The sequence below is a fragment of the Saimiri boliviensis genome, chromosome 8, assembly GCF_048565385.1.
Source record: "Saimiri boliviensis isolate mSaiBol1 chromosome 8, mSaiBol1.pri, whole genome shotgun sequence".
Taxonomy (NCBI): domain Eukaryota; kingdom Metazoa; phylum Chordata; class Mammalia; order Primates; family Cebidae; genus Saimiri; species Saimiri boliviensis.
Window position 1 is genome coordinate 19,354,053 of NC_133456.1, and position 25,798 is coordinate 19,379,850.

The 25,798-nt window shown below is 35.1% G+C and overlaps 1 protein-coding gene across 18 annotated transcripts in view; it reads right to left on the bottom strand.

Annotated features, from left to right (window-relative positions):
- The window catches only part of DLG1 (discs large MAGUK scaffold protein 1), a 278,082-nt gene that overhangs the window by 165,833 nt on the left and 86,451 nt on the right, over positions 1-25,798 (bottom strand). For all 18 annotated transcript variants that reach the window (XM_039477338.2, XM_074404057.1, XM_074404058.1 and 15 more), the window contains one exon: positions 3,457-3,621. In XM_039477338.2, coding sequence (XP_039333272.1) covers positions 3,457-3,621 — 165 coding nt within the window. The remainder of the gene's footprint in view (positions 1-3,456; positions 3,622-25,798) is intronic.

Genomic DNA, 25,798 nt, shown 5'->3' on the forward strand with positions numbered 1-25,798 from the left:
AAAGCAGTGAAAATCTTAAACTATTAATGCTTTTTCTCTCATTAGGATAAATTTAAATCTCATTCTAGAGTGAGAATTCAACAAACGTCAGAAATTTACTTGTAAATATTAACAGCTCAACACAGATAGCACAGTACTGCAGGAAAATACCTCAAGCTTTGCATTCATGAGGGACTGGTTCCAGGACTGCCCGAGAATAGCCAAATCCTCACATACTGAAGTCCTGAAGTCAGTTACGCACTTAGGAAGTCAGCCCTCTGTATACATGGGTTTTGCATCCTACAAATTTGATCTGCATTTGTTTGACCCGCATATAAGTGGAGCAGTACAGTTCAAACGCCAACTACAGTAGCAGTAATAGTGGTGGCATAATGCTTTGCAATTGTGCCCACAAATTAGAAACACCTGGAGAACTTGTAACCCTCCCAAAGGCCAGTCTGCATTCCAATTCACATCTCAAGACTGATCACCTAGCATTTAATTATAAGAATCATATAGGGAGATGGCTGCTAAAAGGGTTTTGTCCTATTAATCTTTGATTTACACCAAAAGTCTTACCAAGTATCATAATGAAGTGGGTTTTCAATGATGAAGTAGTGGCTTACTGAACAGCAAAATCAGATTTCACTGGTGTAATCCATAGTATCCCAGTTATGTGAACTGGCTAAATTAATTTAGAGACACAATTCACTCATGCGTAAGGGAAAGGGAAGACTCTGGAGAGGCCTAAACCCTTAGAGATAACACCTTAAGTTTAATCCCTAAGATGTCTGGAGATTCTTCTGGGTAAAAAAATCTTGTGTCTGAAACTGTCTTATCTGCCTAGAGTGAGCATTTTAGGCAATAACAGAAAGCTGGGGTTTCATCAGATTTAAAGAATAGGCTACATAAAATATGCATGCTGGCTCATTGTCTGTTTAAATGCCTGCTTATGTCATAATCTGCAAACATACCCAAGAAACTACTAACATATCTACCAAAGGACCAGAGTTGGCCATGTGCAAATTAGCTTTGGTTGATTTGTAACAATAAGGATGACTAGAAATTCAAAACATCAGAAATAAAAAAATTATACAGCCGGGCGCGGTGGCTCAAGCCTGTAATCCCAGCACTTTGGGAGGCCGAGGCGGGTGGATCACGAGGTCAAGAGATCGAGACCATCCTGGTCAACATGGTGAAACCCCGTCTCTACTAAAAATACAAAAAATTAGCTGGGTATGGTGGCGTGCGCCTGTAGTCCCAGCTACTCAGGAGGCTGAGGCAGGAGAATTGCCTGAACCCAGGAGGCAGAGGTTGCAGTGAGCTGAGATCGTGCCATTGCACTCCAGCCTGGGTAACAAGAGCAAAACTCCGTCTCAATTTAAAAAAAAAAAAAAAAAAGCGGTTTCAAGAAATATTTATAAACAAATACTATTAAAAAAGAAGACTGGTAATTACTGCAATAAGCCACTGACTTGAGAAACTAGAAAAAGAGGAAAACAGAATAAACTCAAAGAAAGCAAAAAAGAAAAAATAATAATGATAAAAAGAGAAACGAATAAAAGAAAAAGAACTGTTTCTGCCACTAACTGGTAAACAGCCAACTGATTTTTTTTTGGCTGTTTACTCTCCATAACTCTCTTTTAGTTCCCCAAGGGAGGATTAGATTACTTATACTGAACACAATCTTTAATTGATACTCAGCTATCCTCCATGTATATTTATATTTACATATATGCATATGCATGTACGTACATAAACATGTCTACATATATGTGTATCTGTGTATAAGAACAGAGGGGTAAGGGTGGTGGCACACAGGGCAGGGACACAAGATAACTTTTTTTTTTTTTAAAGATGGTTCTCTGAAAAGGTCATCTTTAAATTGACACTTTTGGCAAGAATGGTGAATAAAAACAGAGTCTGAAATAAACGATATTATGAATAAAATAGGGGCCATGCCTACATATGGTATAGTCATTAAAAGGTACTAACAGGATATCATAACTAATAATTTGAAAATATATCTGAAATTTTAAAAATTATTAGAAAAAAATAACCTAGCAAAGTTAACTGATAGAAAATCTGAATGGTACTATGACCATTAACAATTTTAACCAGTAGTATGATATCACCCCTCAAAGAGAATTACAAAATCCAGGTAAATTTACTAGTAAGAAATGAGCCTTAATCAAAATACATACAACCAGCAAAGGATTAGCATTCAGAACATATAAAGAAATACAAATCAATAAAAAGAACGACCCAATATAAAAACAAGCAAAAATCTTAAATGGGCATGTAACAGATAAGAAAACCTAAAGGACCAATAAATACATCCTACCTTACTAGTAAACTTCACATTAAAATCACAATCAGATACCATTTCAAAACCAAAATAATGCCAAAAATAAGAATACCAATTAATGAGAATACAGATCAATTAAAAACTGTTACATATTGCTGCTGAAAATGAAAATGACACAGCTGCTGAGAAACAGTCTGGCATTACCCACAAAGATGTATATATAACCTGTGTTTTTAGAAGTATTTCTTATACCAGTAATAACCTGAAAATAAATCCATATCCATCAAAAGTAAAATAAATTATAGTATACTCATAAAATAGAAAACTCTAAAGCAGTGAAATTAATCAATCTGAGGAATACTGAATAAAAAGTGCAAGTTAAAGATGATATACAGCATGAGTCCATTTATTATGAAATCCAAAATATGCAAAACAATTAGTTAGCAGTCTAAATAATATGGTAGAATTTTAATAAGAAAGGGTAAATAAACTCAGGATTGTAGTTACTTCTGAAGGGAGAGATGACACAATCAGGAAAAGTGACATATTTGGACTTTAAACATAATGTTAATGTTCTTTTTCTTTTTCGAAATGGAGTCTTGCCCTGTCACCCAGGTTGGAGTGCAGTGGCACAATCTTGGCTCATTGCAACCTCCATCTCCCAGGCTCAAGCAATTCTCCTGCCTCAGCCTTCCAAGTAGCTGGGACTACAGGCACGTGCCACCATGTCTGGTTAATTTTTTTGTATTTTTAGTAGAGACAAGGTTTCACCATATTGGCCAGGCTTGTCTCGAACTCCTGACCTCAAGTGATCCACCCGCCTCAGGCTTTCAAAGTGCTGGGAACGCTCTTTTTCTATACCTACCAACTAATACTGAAAAACAAGTGTTTGAAAATATTTCAGTGTGTGGTATTTAAAATTTAACAGTTATTTCCTTCATGGGAATTTTTAGACTTAAAGATAGTATCACTGAATAACATTCAATTATAAAATACATATTTTAAGATTTTTTTTGAGTACTAATAAGTACCTTGAAAGTCTCCATAATTATGAAACGAAAATGGGGGTGGGTGGGGGGAATCTACATAAAAGAATACTTCTCTCTGAGCATAAGCTATAACAAAAGTAATATATAATTCATAACAATAATAAATAGATACTATCCTACCTTTATTGGTGAAATATGAGACTGAGAAACAAATCCATGGACATTCTCAATCTCTGATAAGTTCTTCTCTGAGACATGAACCAATTCTGGACCTATCACTTCATTCGTGATTTGTGGGGAAATATGCTCTTGAGGAGGTGTGTCTTCATCCTGATACCTGTATTTCTGTAAAGAAAATAAATATGAAGAAGCCCTGATAAGCAAAGTGAGTTTAACTTAAATCATGGTTTTCATGACTAGCCAACTCCTCAATATTTAGTAATATAAAAAGTATATTTATGGTTTCATACATCAGATCTGAGAGAAACAGAATTTTATTTTAGAAATGATGCCAACAATAAAATTATTTAATTTAAATATTAATAATAAGTCAAAGCTAGGTGATAGAAAAGACTGAATATTGATTGCTCATTTCTTACCCAATGTTAGCTGAACCATGTATCTCTAAGATAAAATTGTTCAAATAAAGTCAACGTGAAAAGCTAAAGTTATTCACCTTAGTCTGGTTTTCTTACTCTGTTAACCTGTACACAAATTTTTAAAAAGTAAGCCATTTTAATTTCTAACTGGAAATTAGTCCAGCCGACAACAGCATTCATTTTTTCCTTTCACTATAATCTCTCTCCCCTCGCACATACGTCTCTGTGCAATCTATTTCTAAAAAATTACCGTAATTACATAAAAAAGCTATTTCACACCAAGCTGAGGTCTATAGCATAAATAAAGCCACATCAAAATAAAATATTCTCTTTCTCATCACCTACTCATAAAGAAAAGGCACAAAACAAGGCACAATAAATAAAGAATTTCAACAGCAAACCAAGGTTTATTAAGTTGCTCTTATTAGTGATTTTAAAAAATAATAGCAAACGGAAAGTGATATTTTAAAAAGGCATACAAATGGGTCAGTACCCAGCAATCCCACTACTGTGTACAAAACCAAGAAAGAAGAAGGAAGAAGGAAGAAAGAAGAAAGAAAAGGAAAGGAAAGGGAGGGGAAGGGGAAGGGGGGAAGGGAAAGGGAAGAGGGGGAAGGGTGGGAGAAAGGGGGAAAAGGGGTAAGGGGGGACATGGGGAGAGGGGAGAGAAGGGAGAGAGGGGAGAATCTTACTAAAAAGACACATATATGTTCACTGCAGTGCTATTCACAACAGTAAAGAAACAGAATCAAACAAGATATCCACCAATCGTGGAATGGATAAAGAAAATTCAGTACATATACACCACAGGATACTATGCAGCCATAAAAAGAAATTAATTCATGTCCTTTGTGGCAACATGGAACAACTGGAGGCCATTGTCCTAAGTGAACGAACACAGGAAGAGAAAACAAAATACTGTACGTTCTCACTTATAAGTGGAAGCTAAACACTGAATACATATGGGCACACAGATGGGAACAATAAACACTGGAGACTGCTTGAATGGGGAGGGTGGAAGGGGGTGTGGGTTGGATGGTTACTTATTGGGTACTATGCTCACTACCTTGGTGACAGGATCATTCCCATGCCAAGCCTCAGTGACACACAATTTACCCATGTAACAAACCTGCATATGTACCCCTGAACAAGAGTAGAAAAAAACGGGTGAGTAAACTTAGAGGGGAAAATGTTCAACTTCTTTAGTGAGCAAAAAAAATACACCATCAGCATTCAGAGAAACTGGGCATCGATCACCACATTCATAGTAGAGGCCTCTTTCTGGAGGACAGTTTGGCAGTATGTTTCAAAAGCCTTGAAAATGTTTTTACAACTTGATCTAGTAATCCCACTTCTAGGAATGAGAGACAGTATTAAGGAGGAATACCGGATATCTGTTGTACAGATAAGAGGAAAAATGTATGTTTCTAAATACATACAAAAAAAAAGAATCGTAACTATGAGCTTGACTGCTGCAAGATACTATACAACCTCTGGTATCACTTTTTAAACAACATCCTTCTGTGAAATGGTACAATTACATGGAAAACAACAATCTGGCTTCCATCAACATTACCTAGCTTATTAAACATGATTAAGAATAGTGTTATCACAGGTAACTTCAATTATTTTCAAAACCAGTAAAAAAAAGGTTCTCTAATTTTATCCTATAAGCAAGGCTGAAGTTAACATAAACATACTTAGAAAACCTAACACAGTTCACATACTCAGTTGAGTGGAAGCAAAATTTAAGTGCTCTCAGTACAGTAGTAGATACAAGGAAGGAAATTTGGTACCATCTTTTGAAACTCTACAGGTACTCAACAACTTAGGATATACTTTAGAAGAGATAAATGCACAAGGATATTCAATACAGTTTGGAATTTTAAAAACCTGACAACAAACTGCCTATCAATCAACTATCAAAACGTCTAAGGAAATACGGTACACCCATCCTAGGAAATACTACATAGAAGTTAAATTGGCAAAAAATCTACATCTTCTAATAGCACAAAGTAAAAACAATAAGGAAACAATGTTTCAAAGCTACAGACCTATATGTATACACAGGATATGTATTTTATACATAAAACTACATATGTACATAAACTTATTTAAATTTTATATAAATACACTGAACATTTTTAAGCAATAGTGTATATATGTATCATTATATGTGTATGTGTGTGTGTATCCATGTCTATGAAGTAACTTGGAGGGATGTGAAAGGAATTAAAACCAAAACAAAAGCCTCACTCTGAAAAGGAAAGGAAGAAATAATGTTAAAATAATGTTTTTTTAAGTACCTTTTAATCTGTAAGTTCCCTCTTGACCCTTTTTCATTCCCTGTAATTACTGAAAACTCAAGGCATTTGACCTATCGAGGTTCCAGTAAAATGACTGCAAAATCACGGGTCCCTTCAGTGTAGGGGTCCTTTTGCTTCTGCATTTCCTGCAAATTGGTAGCTGTATGCAACAACTTGATTAGCCTCACGTTTAGTTTTTTGTTGAGACTACAGGTGGTGGTGTGTTATTTTCTTCGGAAGCACATAATGTCTGGTTCTCTTTTTGTAAAGTTAGCAGATATTGGCCGGGCGCTGTGGCTCACGCCTGTAATCCCAGCACTTCGGGAGGCCGAGGCAGGTGGATCACGAGGTCAAGAAATCGAGACCATCCTGGTCAACATGGTGAAACCCCGTCTCTACTAAAAATACAAAAAATTAGCTGGGCATGGTGGCACGTGCCTGTAATCCCAGCTACTCAGGAGGCTGAGGCAGGAGAATTGCCTGAACCCAGGAGGCGGAGGATGCGGTGAGCCGAGATCGTGCCATTGCACTCCAGCCTGGGTAACAAGAGCAAAACTCCGTCTCAAAAAAAAAAAAAAAAAAGTTAGCAGATATTGATACTCAATGCCTAAACTAATTCATTCACTGGGATGTGCAAAATTGTGACAAACTAATTCTATATTTCTTTTTTATTAACTCAATGGAATACATGTATAAAGAGATACTTCACCTACTATTTGGTTACCTGTTGGTATGGTTCACACAGGTGAAACAGGAAAATTACCCTTACTTACTAGTTTTCAAGACAGATTTGAAAAACTGGCTCCCTGCCATCCCCTAAGGTGATCGATCAGGTTTCCATATAGCATTCAATGCAACCTCTATCAAAATTCCATCAGGCAGTTCTCCCCCACAGAAACTGAGAAGCTGATCCTAATATTCACATGGAATTGCATGAAATGCAGAATATCCAAAGTAATCTTGAAAATGAACAACAAAGCACAAGGCTCATACCTCCTGACGTTGAAACTTACTACAAAGATACGTTAATCAAGACTATGGTACTGGAATAAACATAGATCAACAGAATTAGCAGTCCAGAAATAGATCCTTACCTTTATGGTCAATTGATTTTGGACATGTGTGCCAATGGAGAAAGAATAGTTTTTTTAACAAGTGATATTGGGACAACTGGATACAAAACAATGAAATCAGGTCCTTTCCTTACACTAGGTACAAAAACTAACACAAAATTAATCAAAACGTAAGTATGAACTACAGTTAGAAAACATAAGTGTAAATCTTTGTGATGCTGGGACTAGGCAATAATATCTTAGCTATGACATCCAAAGCATAAGCAACCAAAGAAAAAACATAAACTGGACTTCATCAAAACAGAAAACTTTTGTTTACCCAAAGCCACTATCAAGAAAGACAACCAAAAGAGGCTGGGTTTGGTAGCTCATGCCTGTAATCCCAGCACTTTGGGAGGCTGAGGCAGACGGATCACAAGGTGAGGAGTTCGAGACCAGCCTGGCCAACATAGTTGAAACCCCGTCTCTACTAAAAATACAAAAATTAGCCAGGTGTTGTGGCACGCATCTGTAGTCCCAGCTACTCAGGAGGCTGAGGCAGGAGAATCATTTGAAACCAGGAGGCAGAGGTTGTAGTGAGCCGAGACTGGCCATTGCACTCCAGCCTGGGCAACAGTCTCAAAACAAAAAAGAAATAAAGAAAAGAAAAAGAAAAGAAAAGACAACCCAAAGAATGAGAAAAGATATTTACAAATAATATATTTGATAACATCTAGTGTCCAGAATAGCTCAACAAGAAGACAAGCCAATTTAAAAATGTCCAAAAGATTTCAACATTTTCCCAAAGAAGATATACAAATGGCCAATAAACAAATACATGCAAAGATGTTTAACATCATTAGTCAATACATAAATGCAAATCAAACCCCTAATGAGATACTACTTGACATCCAACATGAGGACCATAATAAAAAAAAAGACTGATAGGTGCTCGCAGGGATGTGGAAAAATGGGAACCCTCATACGTTACTGATGGGAATGTAAATGGTACAATCTCTCTGGAAAACAGTTTGATGATTCCTTAAAAGGTTACATAAAGTACCTTAAGACTCAGCAATTTCACTCACGAGGGAGAAATGGGTATCAACTGCTAATGAATATCTGATTTCCTTTGGGATGAGGAAAACCTTTTGAAATTAGTTAGTGGTGCTAGGTGTACAACTCTGTGCATATAACTGTATACTTTAAAAGAGTAAATTTTATAGGATATAAGTATCTTTAAATTAGTATAAAAATTATCATGATAAATGGATGGATTACACATATTTGACTGAATAAAATCTATTGAAAAAAATCTTTTCTGAAGCTCAAACTGACATATCTCTAGCCAGTGGGAATCTCTTAAGTTTTTGAGTTTCATTGTACTTGTACCTTTAAGAAAACCTTTTATTACATAATATAGTTAACAAAGGTAAAATCCATTCTCTATTACAGGTTGAGCATCCCTAATCTGAAAATCCAAAATCTGAAATGCTTCAATTTCCAAAACTTTTTGAGCATCAACATATCACAAGTGAAAAACTCCACATCTGACCTCATATGATGGACTGCAGTCAAAACTCCGTTTCATGCGCAAATTGTAAAGAGATGTGAGCATTATTTCTAAAGAAATGTGCACAACCTTAACCAATTTCTCAAAAGGATTTGGGAAAATTACTTTAAATTAAGTCTAGGGGGTAGGGAGGAATGCTGCCCTCCAGCCTGCGCAACATAGTAATACCCTGTCTCAAAATACAACAGGATAAAATTTGTAAAATCTCCATTTTAGAAAATATTCAGAAAACTCTGTCATATAGTCTGTCACGAGCTTTCGAAAACAGTTCCAAAATTTAAAGATTACAGTATCACCATTCGAAGACTCGGTTTTCTGAAAGTCAAAACCAGGACATTTTAAATTCTAAAATTTAACTAGCAAGTACTGTATTTCATGAATCCAGTATGTACCATCAATTCTAAGATGCTCCACTAATTATATTTATCCCCCAAAAAGAAAAAAATACTACCAAATAAATTGTGAAGTGCATCAACTGCAAATAATTCCAAATTTGAGATAAGTTAACAGTAGAGAAAAGTACATTTCAGGATCAATAAAATACATTAACTTAAAGCCACAGGGATTTACACCATTTCTTCTCCAAAATCATTACTTTCACTTTTTCAATCTTTAAAAATTAAAAAATTATCCTTTCAAGAGCAAAACTATACTCTTGGTTTCAAGGTTAAAATAAATGGCCTCTGTCTGGGAAAAAGAACAGTCATTAATCTGTATGGCTCAGGCAGGCAAGAGCCACAGCAAGCAGTGAAGTACACAAACTGACAACACTATAATTCAAATAAGGCTAGTGGTTGCCCAAACAATATAGATGCTTTAAGTTAAAAACAAGCACCCACACCAGGGCCTTCCGCCACAGAAAGATTCATTCTTAACCCAGCATGACTCTTTGCAGATGACAGATTCCATTGTTTTCCTTGCCCTAACTTACTTAGAGTACAAACAACACCTTGCTCACAGGCAGCTCAAGAGTCAAGAGCTTTTGTATTCCCCAGCTAAAGATTATAATCTTATTCCCACTGCTCAGTCCATTCCCATGTGTAGGAAAATTTACGTGAGTCAATGTGATTTCCACATTATATTGACTTCATTTTTCTACTAATAAATCTCAAACCAGCTAACCGCAATGAAAAAATGCATACAAAACACTATTCGTTTTTATTCTTGACAATGTTTTTTTGTTTTTTTTTTTTTTTGAGACGGAGTTTTGCTCTTGTTACCCAGGCTGGAGTGCAATGGCACGATCTCAGCTCACGGCAACCTTCACCTCCTAGGTTCAGGCAATTCTCCTGCCTTAGCCTCCTGAGTAGGTGGGATTACAGGCACGAGCCACCATGTCCAGCTAATTTTTTGTATTTTTAGTAGAGACGGGGTTTCACCATGTTGACCAGGATGGTCTCGATTTCTCAACCTCGTGATCCACCCGCCTTGGCCTCCCAAAGTGCTGGGATTACAGGCTTGAGCCACCGTGCCCGGCCAGACAATGGTTTAATATGAAGCTGCAGGAACAGAAACAGAAGAGTCCTGTAACAACTGATACTAGATTGCTTGTTTTCCTGAACATGACAAAAGCTGCTACAGGACCAGTTTAGAGCCACATCCAGACAAACTGTTTTCAAATGAGGTTAACTATGCTCTTTGTAAGACACCTGCTACTTTGTGATAGGAACTACCACCGTATGATTTTCCCTGTTCCATTAGTGTGTTAATAAAATTAGTTGTCATACACATTAACTGGGAGCTGGAATGAAGAGTTTAGGTACAATTAAACTATTGCCTGTGGTTAAACTAGTTCTCCCAACTATAGCCAGCTCTCTTTATCTGTGAGTTCCATATCTGCAGATTCAAACAACTGCAGATGGAAAACATTTGGGGAAAAAGATAAAAAATAACAATACGACAAAAATAATACAAATAAACAATAATGCAATATAACAACTATTTATGTAGCGTTTACACAGAATTAGGTATTATAAGTAACACAGAGATGATTTAAAATACAGGAGGATGTGCATAGTTTATATGCAAGTATTAGGTCTTTTATGTATCAGGGATTTGGTTATCAGCATCCACTGATTTTGGTATCCATGGGCAGCAGGCTGTATCCTGGACCCAATCCCCAGTGGATATAGGAAGCTGATAATTCACTTGCTTGGAATAAAAAAGAATTAAAAATCCCCAAAACCATTGACAGTAATTGCCAAAAGGTTAAGGCCCAAGAAGAAAAGAATTACTAATTCAAGCTTTTTAAGGAAGGAACTGTCAAATACCAAGGTAAGATTTCCACATACCAAACCACCTTGAGCATGCCGACAAATAAAAAAATCAAAATGTGTTCAACCTTCATACAATAAAGCTATACAGGTGAAAAATGGTATCCCTTACCCATATTGGGATCTACCACTTTCCCCAGAAGTTAAGTCTGGATTAGGGAAAGGGGGGCAGCAAAATACAGTACAAATAAAATTGTGTTATGACTTTATAGGAATATATAAATTTCCAAAACTGACCATGAATGAATGAGATAAAGCCTTGAAACAATAATCATAAGAAAGGACAACATTCTCAAACAATAATTCCTCAGAAAGGACAAAACAACTAGAAACTAGTCACTTATGCCTACGAACACAAAATCCCAAAATAAAACATTAGCAAAAGAGCTCAGAACATCAAACTATTACAACCCAAGTAGAATACACTCCAAAAATGTCAGAATAGGTAAATATCAAAAAAGCATTTAATATAACTGACCTCATTAACAAGTCAAAAGGAAAAAGAAATTAATGAATACTAAATAATCAACAAATAAAAACATCCATTATGATTAAAAACAACCATCACCACCTCATGGAATAAAATAGTGTAACTGGACAGTTTCCTACTACAAACCAAACTAAAACCTACATTACAATTAATGGTGAAATATATTCACCAAAACTGAGAACCAACTTTTCAATGGCTGCTATAGTAAGTTACCACAAACATAGTGGCTTAAAGCAACACAGAATTTTTATAGTTCTGTAGTTGAGAAGTCCAAAATGTGTCTCACTGGGTGTCAGGAGGCTCTAGAGGAGAATCTGCTTTCTTGCCTTTTCCAGTTTCTGGGGATTGTCTATATATACTGCTTGGCAGGAGGCCCACTTCCTTCATCTTCAAAGCCAACAACGTCAGGCCAAGTCCTTCTCAGGCTGTCATCTCTTGGATTCTGTTTTCCAATTCCTTCTTTCACTTTTAAGGAAACTTTGGGTCTACCCATTTAGGATAATCTTCCTAACTTAAAATCCATTTATTATAAACCTCATTTCCATTTGTGACCTTAATTTCCTTTTGCCACATAGTCACAGGTTCAAGGGGCTATCTATAGGGTAAAGACATCTTTGAGGGGGCAGAAGGGTGGGCAGGAAGAGCATTAATAGGCAGCTATTACAGTAGGCTACTGAAAAGTAAACAAATAAATCTATGATGTAAAGGGTCAAATGATTTCTATGGATTTTTCTAAGATGGCATTTGAAAAAAAATCAGTATATACTTTTGATTTTAAAAATAACAATTACATGGGCCGGGCACGGTGGCTCAAGCCTGTAATCCCAGCACTTTGGGAGGCCGAGGGGGGTGGATCACGAGGTCAAGAGATCAAGACCATCCTGGTCAACATGGTGAAACTCCGTCTCTAGTAAAAATACAAAAAATTAGCTGGGCATGGTGGCATGTGCCTGTAATCCAAGCTACTCAGGAGGCTAAGGCAGGAGAATTGCCTGAACCCAGGAGGCAGAGGTCACGGTGAGCCAAGATCGTGCCATTGCACTCCAGCCTGGGTAACAAGAGCGAAACTCCACCTCAAAAAATAAAATAAAATAAAATAAAAATAAAAAATAACAATTATATAAGATGCTTTCTTTCTTCTTTTTTTCTTTTGAGACAGGATCTCACTCTGTCACCCAGGCTCGAGTGTAGTGGTGTGATCTTGACTCACTGCAACATCCCCTTCCTGGGCTCAAGCAATCCTCCAGCCTCAGCCTCCCAAGTAGCTGAGACCACAGGCGTGAGCCACCACACCTGGCTAATTTTTGTATTTTTTTAGAGACATGCCGGGTCTGTCGCGCAGACCCTGGCTAACTGATGGTTAAAACGAGACACAGGTATGCAATGTAAGAGCAGCTAGGTGACTGCATGGCTCTAGTGGCCAGAGACATTTATTGTTCCCATTTCAGGGAATGTCATGCGTACAAAGGTCAGTTCCTGGACAACTTCAAACAAACAAGCCTGATGAAGATAACTTCCCCTTCACTCTCTTGAACATACTCCTCATCCTTTGCCTCAAGATTAGAAAACAGCTGCCTTCCGCTATTCTCCCCCAAGCTATGCAGAGCCTTCTGACCTTTCAGAAGGCCTGTTCCTTTCTGAGTTTCTCTCAACACTTTGACCTCTGACAAATCTCCTACAGAGACAGGGTTTCACCAGGTTGTCCAGGCTGGACTCAAACTCTAGAGCTCAAAGCAATGTACCTGCCTCAAGGTGCTGGGATTACAGGCATGAGCCACCATGCCAAGCAGATACTTTCTTGATTTACACTATCTTTTTATTCACCCAAAGTCCACCATTAATCTGATTACTAGGGAAACACATCATTCACGTTAAAGTCAGAAATAAGCATTTCATTATTATAACTATTGCTAACACTGTTCAGGAGATAAAAGAAAAAAAAGATGAGATAAAAAAACTAGAAAGAAAAAAATAAGATTATCACAATTTATAGATGACCTAATGGTAAATCCAGAAAATCCAAGAGAAATGTAAAACAAAATAAATAAATAAATAAATAAATAATATACCAACAATAAACATTAAGAGATTTCAGTTAAGTATCCAGGCAGAAAATGAATATATAGATATCAATTGCTTTCATTTAACTATGTAAGTATAATGGAAATTTTGTTGCACTACTTTCAAATATGACCTGCTACCTGTTTTTGTAAATCACATTGTAGTGGAACACAGCCACACTCATTCATACGTCATGTATGATCTATGGCTGATTTCTAGCTGCGTTTCTAATACAGTGGGGAAGCTGGGAAGTAGATGGCCCACAGAGCATAAAATATTTACTATCTGATCCTTCACAGAAAAGTTTGCTGATCTCTGATTTAAACTAATAATAATCTATTAGATGATATGAGGAAATAGAAGGCCATATCTAAAATACAAACAAAAAAGGTAAAATGCCCAGGAAGTAATTAAACCGAAGTATCCAAATGTCCAACTTTACCAAAAGGGAAGAAGACATCAGATTCTTGGTAGAAATAATTAAGTCAAAGATATAATCTTCTTCCTAAGTTTATCTACACATTTATCTTTAACATAATCCCAACAAACAGGCCAAAAGAAAATCTGTTCATTTATTCAAATATTTATGCAGGAATTAGAAGAGGTAACTAAAATTCATGTAAAAAACCAGAAAGAAAAAGAGAAAGTCTACAAATAAGGAATAATAAGTGTTCACTATCTTAACAAATTTTAAAACCTATTATAAAACCCTGATTAATAAGTGGTGTTAACAGAAAGATCAGTGACATAAAGATGAAAATTGTTATCTTATATTAATAGAAATTTAGATGGATTATTCAATAAATAGCAAGGAGAAAAATGGGTAGCTAAAACAAAAAATATCCTAAAGATTTTTATAAATGAGACTATAACACAAGATTCTTCTAGAGAAATTCTTTTATAATTATAAAAAGACCTGTATAACTATAACATAATACTAAGAAGCAATTAAAAAACAAAAAAAAAAAGACTGATAAATCTGACCAGAAGACAAAAAGTTAAAAACTAGGAAAAAAAAATTTGTAACTTGAATCCAAACTACCAATTTCACAAACACATTTAAAGACTACTAGGTCTCTAAGAAAAAGATACAAAACCTTCCAGCCCTCTCTCTAATGCATGGAAAAAGAATAACCAAACAGTTTAAAGAAAAAAAAAAATCAAGTAATTCTTACATGTGCAAAAATATGTTTATCCACTCCCAAGAGGATAAATGTAAATTCAAGCTAAGCTGATATACTACTTCTCAGATTATTAGATTATCAAATGTCTAAACTTAATAACATATTATATACTGATGAGGACATGGGAAAAACAGGCATTTTCACATGAATCTATGGTAGTACCATAATAAAATCTATGGTAGTACCATACATTCATATGAAAGTGCCTGTTTTATCATAGTAAAATCTATGGTACTACCATACACAGTAGAACGTATGGTACTACCTCTATAAAGGACAATTTCACAACCTCTACCAAAATTATAAATACATATAACCTCTGACCTAATATTTCTACTTTTAGGAATTTATCCTATAGATATATTGCCATGTTTAGAATCAATGTGTGTAGGCAGTTATTTATTGTAGTATTGTTTGTAAAACAAATAATTTAAAACATCCATCACTATATCCAGTAACAATGAACTTGTCAAATAAATCATCCCTATTCAAGTAAGAGAATATCATAAGCTATAAAAAAAGATAAGAAAGGTCTTCAGGTATGGAAATAGAAAAAGTTCCAGAATATAATGTTAAGTAGTGAAAACAAGTCCAGAATAGTGTAGACTATACTCCTGTGTGTGTGGCAGGGTGGGGGAAGTTGAGGGGATGGTAGGAGAGAGAAAATACACATATTTACTTATATACGGAGAAACTAGGAGGCACATGAAACAGATAACTTTAGTTGCTTGATGAGAGGAGATTTACACCTGGGGGAAAGAGGCAAGAGGGAGACCTTTTCATCTTCATATAGCTTTTAAATTTTAAGCCATGTGGATGTATTATTCATTCACAAAATTACCTTTAAAATAAAAAAAAAATTAATGAGTTGATAAAACAATCATTACTTACAGAGATACTGGTACACAGCTAGAAAATCCAAGCAAATTCACTAAAAAAATTAATAGAATTTAGCATGTTAACTGATTTTAATTAATGAGTAAGAATCACATGTCTCATATTTAAAGGCAAATTAAATAAATATGACTTGGGCCACCATTAAATGATGTTGAGAATCTGAGCATGAATCTTACTGCATGCAAAGTGAGAGAGATACTTTATAAAGACAGACTAAAAGCATATGAACGAAAAAAAAGAGTATATAAAATACAAGAAAGCTAAAGTGGCTAAATTAATATATGATAAAACAGACTTCAAGACAGAGAGCATTTATCTAAAGAAAAAGAGAGATTTCAAACTGCTAAAAATTTAATTCACCAGGAAGTTTTAAGAACCATAAATGTGTATACTTAATAACAGGGCCTTAAAATACACAAGCAAAACCAATGAAATTTAAAGTGAGAAATAGACCATGCTACAATTTTAGCAATAGATTTAAACTCCGAGGTGGGCATGGTAGCTCACGCCTACAATCCCAGCTGAGGACTGGGAAGCTGAGGTGGGCGGAACACGAGGTCAGGAGTTAGAGACCAGCCTGACAAACATGGTGAAACAAAAAATACAAAAAGTAGCCAGACATGATGGCATGTGCCTGTAATCCCAGCTACTCAGGAGGCTGAAGTAGAAGAATCGCTTGAACCCAGGAGGCAGAGGTTGAAGTGAGCCGAGATTGTGCCACTGCACTCCAGCCTGTGTGATAGAGCAAGACCCCATTAAGAAAGAAAAGAGAAAGAAAGAAAAAGAAGAGAGAGAGAGGGAAGGAAGGAAGGAAGGAAGGAAGGAAGGAAGGAAGGAAGGAAGGAAGGAAGGAAGGAAGGAAGGAAGGAAAGTAGGTTGGTTTAATTGGCTCATGGTCCTATAGGCTACACAAAGCATGGTGCTGGCATCAGAGTCTGGTGAGGCCTCAGGAAGCTTTCAATTGCAGCAGAAAGTTAAGAGGAAGTAGGATGTCACACAGTGAGAACAGAAGCAAGAGAGAGAAAGCAGGGAAGGGTGGGAGGAGAGAGACAAACAGGAAAGGTAACTACTGGATACTGGGTTTAGTACTTGGGTGATGTGATAATCTGTTCTCCTAAGTAACAATGCTTCACATGTACCCCTGAACCTAAAAGTTTAAAAAAACAAACAACCCTACCGCTAACGTACACTATGGTGAGATGCTGAACATAAAAAGACGGAGGAAAGGATGCTCACTTGCCTTACCTGTTTTCAGCATTATGCTGGAGGCCCTAACTGTGGTTGTAAGGCAGGAAAGAAAGAGAAGCAGAGATGGGAGGGAAGGGGAGGGGAGGGGAGGAGAAGAGAAAAGAAACGAAAAAGAGGTTGTAAGGCAGGAAAGAAAAGAAAAAAAGTAACACCAGTAACGATTAAGTAAAACTCTCTATTTGCAAATGACCTGGCTGTTCACACTGAAAACCACAAGGGATTTACAAGACTACTAAAACAACAGTTGATTTTAGTAAGATTGCGGGCTACAAGTTAATCAATCAAATTGTGTTTTTTACACTAATAGTAAATAATTGAAAGCCAAAACTTAAGTTCCATTTGGTGCACCACTCCAAAAAAGATAAAATACTTAAGAATAAATTGAACAAAAGATGTACAAGATGTCTTCACTGTAAATTATAGAACATTACTCAAATAAATTAAGACCTAAAGAAATAGACGTCATATGTTTGTGGTTTGGAAGACTGAATATTATTAGGAAGTTCATTTTCTTCAAATAATTTATAGCTTCAATGCAATCCTAATAATATTTCCACCACACTTTTTGAAGAAGATAATCAAGTGATTCTAAAATGTTGAAATGCAAACAGCCTAGAAGAGCTGAACCAAATTTTAAAAAGAACGAAGTCAGAAGACATACAACTTACATTACCTGATGTCAAGACAGTGTGGTATCAGTCAAACGGAAAACACACATATCAGTGAAACAGAATAAAGAGTTCAGAAATAAATTCACACACATATGGTCAACTGTTTTTTGACAAAGTACAGAAGCAATCCAATGAAGGACAAAAAAGTTTTTCAACACAGTGTTAGAGCAACTAGATATCTATACAGAGAAAAAATTCACATCAACCTTTATCTCATGACAGACACAAAATTTGAAATGAATCACAAACTTAAATGTAAAACCTCAAACTATAAAACTTCTAGAAGAAAATATAAGAAAATTTGTCTGCAAATTAAGAGCAGGAAAAGATTTACTATATAAAACACAAAAAGCACAATGATGCAAGTTTTTGACAAAGTGGGATTTATTAAAATTTTTACTCTTTGAAAGTCACTAAGAAAAGTAAAAGGCAAGCTACAGAATGAAATAAAATAATGTGCAATAAAAACCGATAAAGGTTTCATATCTGAATATAGAAAGATCTTTTACAATTCAACAATACAAACAATCCAATTCTTTTAAATGGGGAACAAATATAAACAATACTTAATGCATTCGTTTTCTAGAGCTACTGCAACAAAGTTATTACAAACTGAGTGGCTTCCATAAGAGAAGCTTATTGTCTCTCAGTCCTGAAGGCTAGAAGTCTGAGATCAAGGTGTTAGCAGAGTTGGTTTCTTCTAAGGGCTGTGAGGAAGAATCTGTTCCATGCTTCTCTTCCTAACTTCTGGAGGCTTGCTGGCAGTCTTTGGCATTCCTTGGCTTACATATGCATCACTCTAATCTCTGCCTTCATCTTTACATGGCATTCTTGCCGTGTCATGTCTCTTTGACCAAATTCCTCCTTTTTATAAGCACACCAGTTATACTGGAATAGCCCACCCCAATAACCTCATTTTAATTTTGCTATTTAATTTTGCTGTAAAGACCTTATCTCCAAATAAGGTCACATTCTGAGATATTAGAGGCTAGGACTCCAACATATCTTTTTTTGTGGGAGACACAATTCAACCCAAGACACTTAACTAAAGATTTACTCATGTAAAACATGAAATGATACTCAACATCACAAGTCATCAAAGAAATGCAAATAAAGCCACAATACCCACTAAGCCACTTCATATCCACTAAAATGGCTAAATGTGGGGGGAAAGGGGAGATAAAAACAAGCATTGGTAAAAATGTGGTGTGACCAAGACACTGATCCACTGCTAGAATGTGAAAGTAACCATTCTTATACCTAGGATATGAAAACAACCACTAGATATCAAAGAGAAATAAAAACATCCACACAAAAACTTGTACATGAATATCCCTATACCACCATCCAAAATAGCTTTAATATTAAAACATTATTTATAAATATTACTTATTATTGTTTAATGCATAAAACTTATTTATAAATATTACTGTTTGTATATAAAATATAAAGTTATGTATCTATAAATCAACAATTAAAACTGGCATTATTCTAAAGCTTTAGTAATTAACAGATTGTTAACTGTCCATCAACAGGAATAAACAAAGCGTTTTATATCCAGACACTGGAATACACCTCTTCAATAAGAAGAAAATTGCTGCAACAAACAACAACCTCAATAAATCTCAAAAGCATTATTATGAGTTTTTTTAAAAACATACTAAAGAGTCTTATTCTATGAACCATTTACATAAAATTTTTGAAAATATAAAATAATTTGTGGTGAGAAAGGCAGATTAGTGGTATCTTGTGGGGAGTGGAAGGTTTAATGAATACAAAGGAGCACAATCTTTTTGGAGTGAGGAAAATATTCTGTAACTCAACTATGGAAGTGGTTTCACAGGGGGCTGCGGCTGTTGAAACTCATCAAACTGTACGCTTTACACAGACACAGCTTACGATGAATGTAAATTATACTTCAGTAAAAATGATTAAATAAAATAGTATGTACAACCTCATGAGAGAATGTAAACTAGAAAAATAAAAATAAAATAATATGTATTTGTAAATCTGTTAGAAAAGATCCCATTTCCAACAGCAACAAAACAACAAAAAAGAGAACCTGAATTAAATGTAAAGGGCCAATCTCTATGAAGAAAACTTAAAAATGCTACTGAAGCAATGCTACGGAACACTACTTAGTTATTCTTGGATAAAGGCTCAATATTTTAAGTTTGAATTTTCCAATAAAATAATCTATAAAAATGTTTTTACAATCAAAATATCAATATAATTTTATTTAGGTGAGTCAGAGTACGTGGCAGGGTACTAGTAATTATGATTTGAAAAAACAAGTATATGAGAAGTCAAGGAAATTCTGAATTAAAAATCATGAGAGGCAGCTGGCTCTATCCAGTTCTCTCACAGAGAAGCATTAGAAGGTCTCAACAATTAAAAGTTTGATAGCAGCACAAACAAAAAGAAACAAAGCCTTGAGTAGAACGGAGTCCACAACACAACCAAATAAATATGCAAATGTAATCGCTGTAATAAGGATAATATTTTAAATCAGTAGAGGAATGATAGATTATTGAATAAATAGTATTTGGTAAATGGCCACTTGGGGGGGGGGGGAAAAATCAAGATTCTTATGGCATAACTTCAATTTAAAAAAAATTACCTATTAGATCACAGACCTAAAAATAAAGAACTGATCCAAACACTAAACAAAACATGAATAAACTTGTTCCTACTGCTGGAGTGGTCAAGTCTAAGTAAGAAATGCTATTCAGAAACAAAAAAGACTAATAAATTTGAATAGATAACGTTTAAAACTTTTGTGTCACCAACTTAAAATGAAAATGCCAACCAGTTAGGGACGAGAAGTAGGAGAAGGGAGAGCAGAAGTATATTACAAAAGGGCCAATTTTGAAATTTATAAGGTCTTACAAATCAATTTTATAAAAAAGAAAAAAAATGAGCAGGAAACATAGACTGGCAGTTCATCTTATAAAGAATTACAAATAATAAATAATGCAAAAGTGTTCATCCTCCCACTCATAAAGGAATGCACATTAAAACGATAATCTGGCCGGGCGCGGTGGCTCAAGCCTGTAATCCCAGCACTTTGGGAGGCCGAGGCGGGTGGATCACAAGGTCAAGAGATCGAGACCATCCTGGTCAACATGGTGAAACCCCGTCTCTACTAAAAATACAAAAAAAAGTAGCTGGGCATGGTGGCGCGTGCCTGTAATCCCAGCTACTCAGGAGGCTGAGGCAGGAGAATTGCCTGAACCCAGGAGGCAGAGGTTGCGGTGAGCCGAGATCGCGCCATTGCACTCCAGCCTGGGTAACAAGAGCGAAACTCCGTCTCAAAAAACAAAAAAAAAAAAACACGATAATCTATCACTTTTTCCTGGGCAGATCCACAAAACCACAAATGCCCAATAACACCTAGTTTTGATGAAAGTGTGGAAAAAGAGAAACTCTAAGCCAAGTAAAAACATAAATGAAAGTAACTTTTTGCCAGCAATTTAACACTATAAAAATATTAAATACATATAATATTTGACCTAGGAATTTTATGTTTTTAATGGCAGCAAAACTTATTATTTATAAATGATATTACTATTTGTATATAAAATATAAAATTATTTATCTAAAAACCAACAATTAAAACTGGCATTATTCTAAAGCTTTAGTAATTAAGATAATGTGTATTGGCACAGGGTGAGACAGACTGATGAATGGAACAAAAAGAGTTCAGAAACAGACTCATGTGGGAATTAAGGACATCATATATCATTGAGAACATGGAAAGAATTTGTCCATAAATGAGACTGGGACAATGGGGTATCCATTAGAAAAAATGAAATGTGACTCCTATAGCATACCAAAACAAAAATTTCAGGCAGATTAAAGATCTCAATGTGAAAACATCTAAATATAAAACTTTTAGAAGACAATACTACATAGGAGATTATGACTTCTGGCTATGTAAGGATATTCAAAACAAGACAAGAAATGTATAAACCTCAACAGAAAACACTGGTAATCTGACATTAAAATTACTAACTGATTCTATACATTAATGGTCAGTCAACAGAGTTGTTAAAGAAAAAAAGAAAAGAAAAGTAAAGGAAGAACATATCATAATATGCTGAACCAAAAAGCTACAAGCCATAAAATCTCTAACAACTATAATCAACATTACCCGGTAGTTCAAAAATACATAAAATCAACTATTTATTGTTTAGGAATTTTTTTTAAGCAAGGAATATCAAATATAGAATTCAGAATTATTACTGAGTTGGGAAGGAATGGCAAATAATCTGAGGAGAGCTAACAGGGCACTTCTAACAGAATAGCTATTACATACTCTTTCATTATTTTAAATGTTACGTGGCAATTCTTTACACCTACATATATTTTATACCTATTAGTTTGTATCTACTCAATATTTAATAAAAGCAAATTTTAAACAGCATGCAAATGACCAAGAAATCATACTCTGTCAAACTTTTGTAGACCACTAGGGTTCACTGAACTCAATTCTAGTTTGGGGGGTAGGGGCAGGGGTGTCGTTTAAAAGCAACTCTAAATATTTGTAAGGATTGTTTTTCCGATATTGTTACTCTTTCTTAAGATCTTTCACATAACAAAGAGAAAACTTACTTTTTAACATATGAATAAGGTTCCTTCTATCTGGAAAGAAATCAGCACTATCCTATCATCCCTCAGATACCAACCTGGTAAGTTTCTCTTTTTTTTTCTTAAGCTTTCGCTCAACACAGTTAAGAATTCAAAAATTTTAGCTTTTTGCCTGTGTTGAAAGATTTCCAAGATTAAGTCTTTCCTTTTTTTTTCCCCTTAAGCTTTTGCTGAACAGTTAAGAATTCAAAAATTTTAACTTTTTGCCTGTGTTGAATGATTCCCAAGATTATTCCCAGATTCAATGATTTGCTAGTATGACTTGTGAAAGTGAGTCGCATACACAGTTATGATTTATTATGATAAAAGTCTACAAAGCAAAAATCAACAAAGAAAAAAGGCACATGGGGCAAAGTTTGGGGGAAACTGGGAGGAAACTTTCCAGAATCCTCTCCCAGTGGAGTCATGGAAGATTCCCTAAATTCACCCAGCAACAAGTTGTGACAACACATGTGAAATGCTATCAACCATAAAAGATTGTTAGAGACTCAGAACCCAGGGTTTCACTGTGGGCTGGTCACATAGGCAGCCTCTGCCTTAGGACACGACAAAATTCCAGACTCTTCGAAAGAGGTGTTCGACATAAATAATATTTTCTACAAACAGTTTAGGCACAGTAAGCAACTTGATCAGTCAGTGGTAGAAATCCTCCTGAAATGTAAGTTTCCAGATACCAGCCTGGGAGAGAAGAGAACAGGGAAGGACAAGAGGGAGGGACTGAAAAGAAGGTTGAGAAAACTTTTCCAGGCGATGACTACATTTACTATCTTGATTACAGCGATGGTTTCACAGGTGTACACAGATGTCAACGCTTAAGAAATCGTACTATTTTAATATGTGCAGCTTATTATTTGTGAATTATATCCCAGTAAAGCTGATTTTATTTGCTATGTTTAAATTCTAATTAAAATTTCTAATAAAGGTTTTCCATTGCTCCTTTATTCTTCTGTTATTTACAAACAACTTCAAATATTTAAAAATAAAAGAACACACAAAAAAAGTGACAAAGAATGATGAATAATATTCTAGACACACTGCGGGTTAAGTTATTGTCAGCTAAAAGAAATGTTCAAGGCAATCTGTATAGCAAATATCCAACACTTACAAAAACAATGAAAAGAGCATAATAAAATTTATAATAATCATGATTTACATTTCAAATTTGTGAAATATGTCAAATATGAATTGCTCTTTTCTCTAAAACCAACTGAGGAAACCTAAAAAAAAAACTTCTGCCAGGGGGTCCCAGTGGTTTGTGTATCACATCTCTTCATGGCTATGAACTTCAAGGGAAGATTTCTTTTTTATGTACTTTATTTCTGGCAACTGCCAAAGATAACTTAAAACAGATTCATTTTCTTAAAAAACACAGCTGTACCGTCAGAACAAACCCAGTCTTGGACCGTAAGTCCAGAAAAAGAGTCAACTGCTTCCCTCCTTAAAACATACTGTCAAACAAAACAAAAGTTGTTATTTTCTACTCTGTAAGACTAATAAGCAATCAGGAATTATAAATTCTCCTGCTGTCTAATATGTTTGTATAGAAGTTCCCAACTGACAGATACGCTGTATCCCAAAAATTAGTACTTTTTGATTATCTGGAAAAATTTGAAATAACAATGGAAATTATGACTAAGTTCCTAAAGCCAACCCATAAAACACCCACTTAACATAACATACGTTAGGTCTATATGAATTCAAACAGGTAGTCATCATCATCAAACACACACAGGTGTTTTGAAATTGAAATTGAGATTACTAAAATATTTACTGTCTTCTTACCTGCCTTCTATTCCTAAACACATGCTCAAAATATTTCTTCTCTGGTAGTAGCAAACAGGCATAGGATGGCCAAATGGAGAAGCAAAGGCTACCATGACTTTCTTAATCTGAAAATTCAAGTAATTTAAAACTTGAATATTCTTAAAACAAAGCACCCTTAGTTACTCACTTGGCAATCTTCCTTCATGATAGGATTTGTTCAAACCAAATATACAAATGTTCAGTGAACTTTATAAATAAAATGTTTTACAAACATGATACATCATCAAAGCCTAGATTCAAAGCCTCTTTCACATGCTTGTAAACTTAGAAGCCCTGGCTTTCCTTTATTAATCAGCCCTGGTTGAATTATATCCTCCACCTTCCCCATCCAAAATTCATATTGTGAAGTCCTGACTTCCAGTACCCCAGAATGTATCTTTATTCAAAGACAAGGCCTTCAAAAAGGTGATGAAGATGTGGTCATCAGGGTATGTTAGTTTAATCTGACTGGTTTCCTTATAAAATAAGAAAATTTGGACACATTGAGAGACACAGCAAGGATATGTATGCACAGAGGAAAGGCTATGTGAAGAGGCAATAGGAAGGTAGCCATCTGCAAGCTAAGGAGAAAGGCATCAGAGGAAATCTCACCAGCACTTTGAGCATGAACTTTCAGCCTCCAGAACACTGAGAAATTAAATTTATTGTTTAAGCCAACCAATCAATCTGCAGTTTTTTGTTATGGCAGCCCTAGCCAACTAATTCAGAGCTTTAAACAAAATTACTATGTACACTGTGGAATTTAATACTCTAAAGTTTTATTCCTGCATCTCCACCGACGGAATTTCTAAATTAATAAAAGTTACACTAGGTAACACATGATTGCCGTAAGAGCAGGAGTTCCTTTGTTTACTGCTATATACCCAGTGCATAGTAATAAATTACTGAGTGAATACATCAATGAATAAATTAATCAATAAATTAAACAATTACAAAAAATTGTAAATGACTACAATTTTCTTTGTAAAAATGAGAAAGGCACATACCCTATTTTAACTTCCTGAAATTATTTCACTGCTTCAATGTTATATATTTAAACAAGTGGTATTTATTTTAAAACAAAACGTTATTTTAAAACATACTATCACTTTCCATTTATTAAAAAAAACTCATAAGTATATAAACTGTTAAAAAGAAAATTTCAAAAATAAGTACATTCTTAAAGGATAAGAAAAATTACATTACAAAATGTAATAGATTTTCAAAGAAAAGGCTAATAATACATATCAGTACAGTTCTAATGGATATAGGAGAACAACAATCAACTATTTCTAGGTGCAGACATATTATGGGGTCACTGCTATCAGCAAGTGCTAATAAAAACTATTCACCAATACATGAAAAAATTATTTAATTCATTCAGTTTAAGAATGGAGTTGGGGGTTTATTCTCTGTACCCCTCATTTGGCAGAGAAAGATAGCAGTTTAAATACATCATCCTAAAAGACTAAGGAGCTACCTGGAGCTCCACAGTCACTAAAAATTACTTTTTTTTCCTTTGGAGAAACCATGAAGTCAATAAAAAGGGACTTCAAAATAGAATAGCACCCTAGATATATTGGCTGAATGTAAAGGTTTGGTAGCACAGACAAGAGAAAGCACATTTCATCTTATAAGAAGGAAGATTAGAGGAGGGTTGTGCTTTTAACATCAAAAGGCATTTAACCTTAATTATTGTTTAAAAAATTATTATA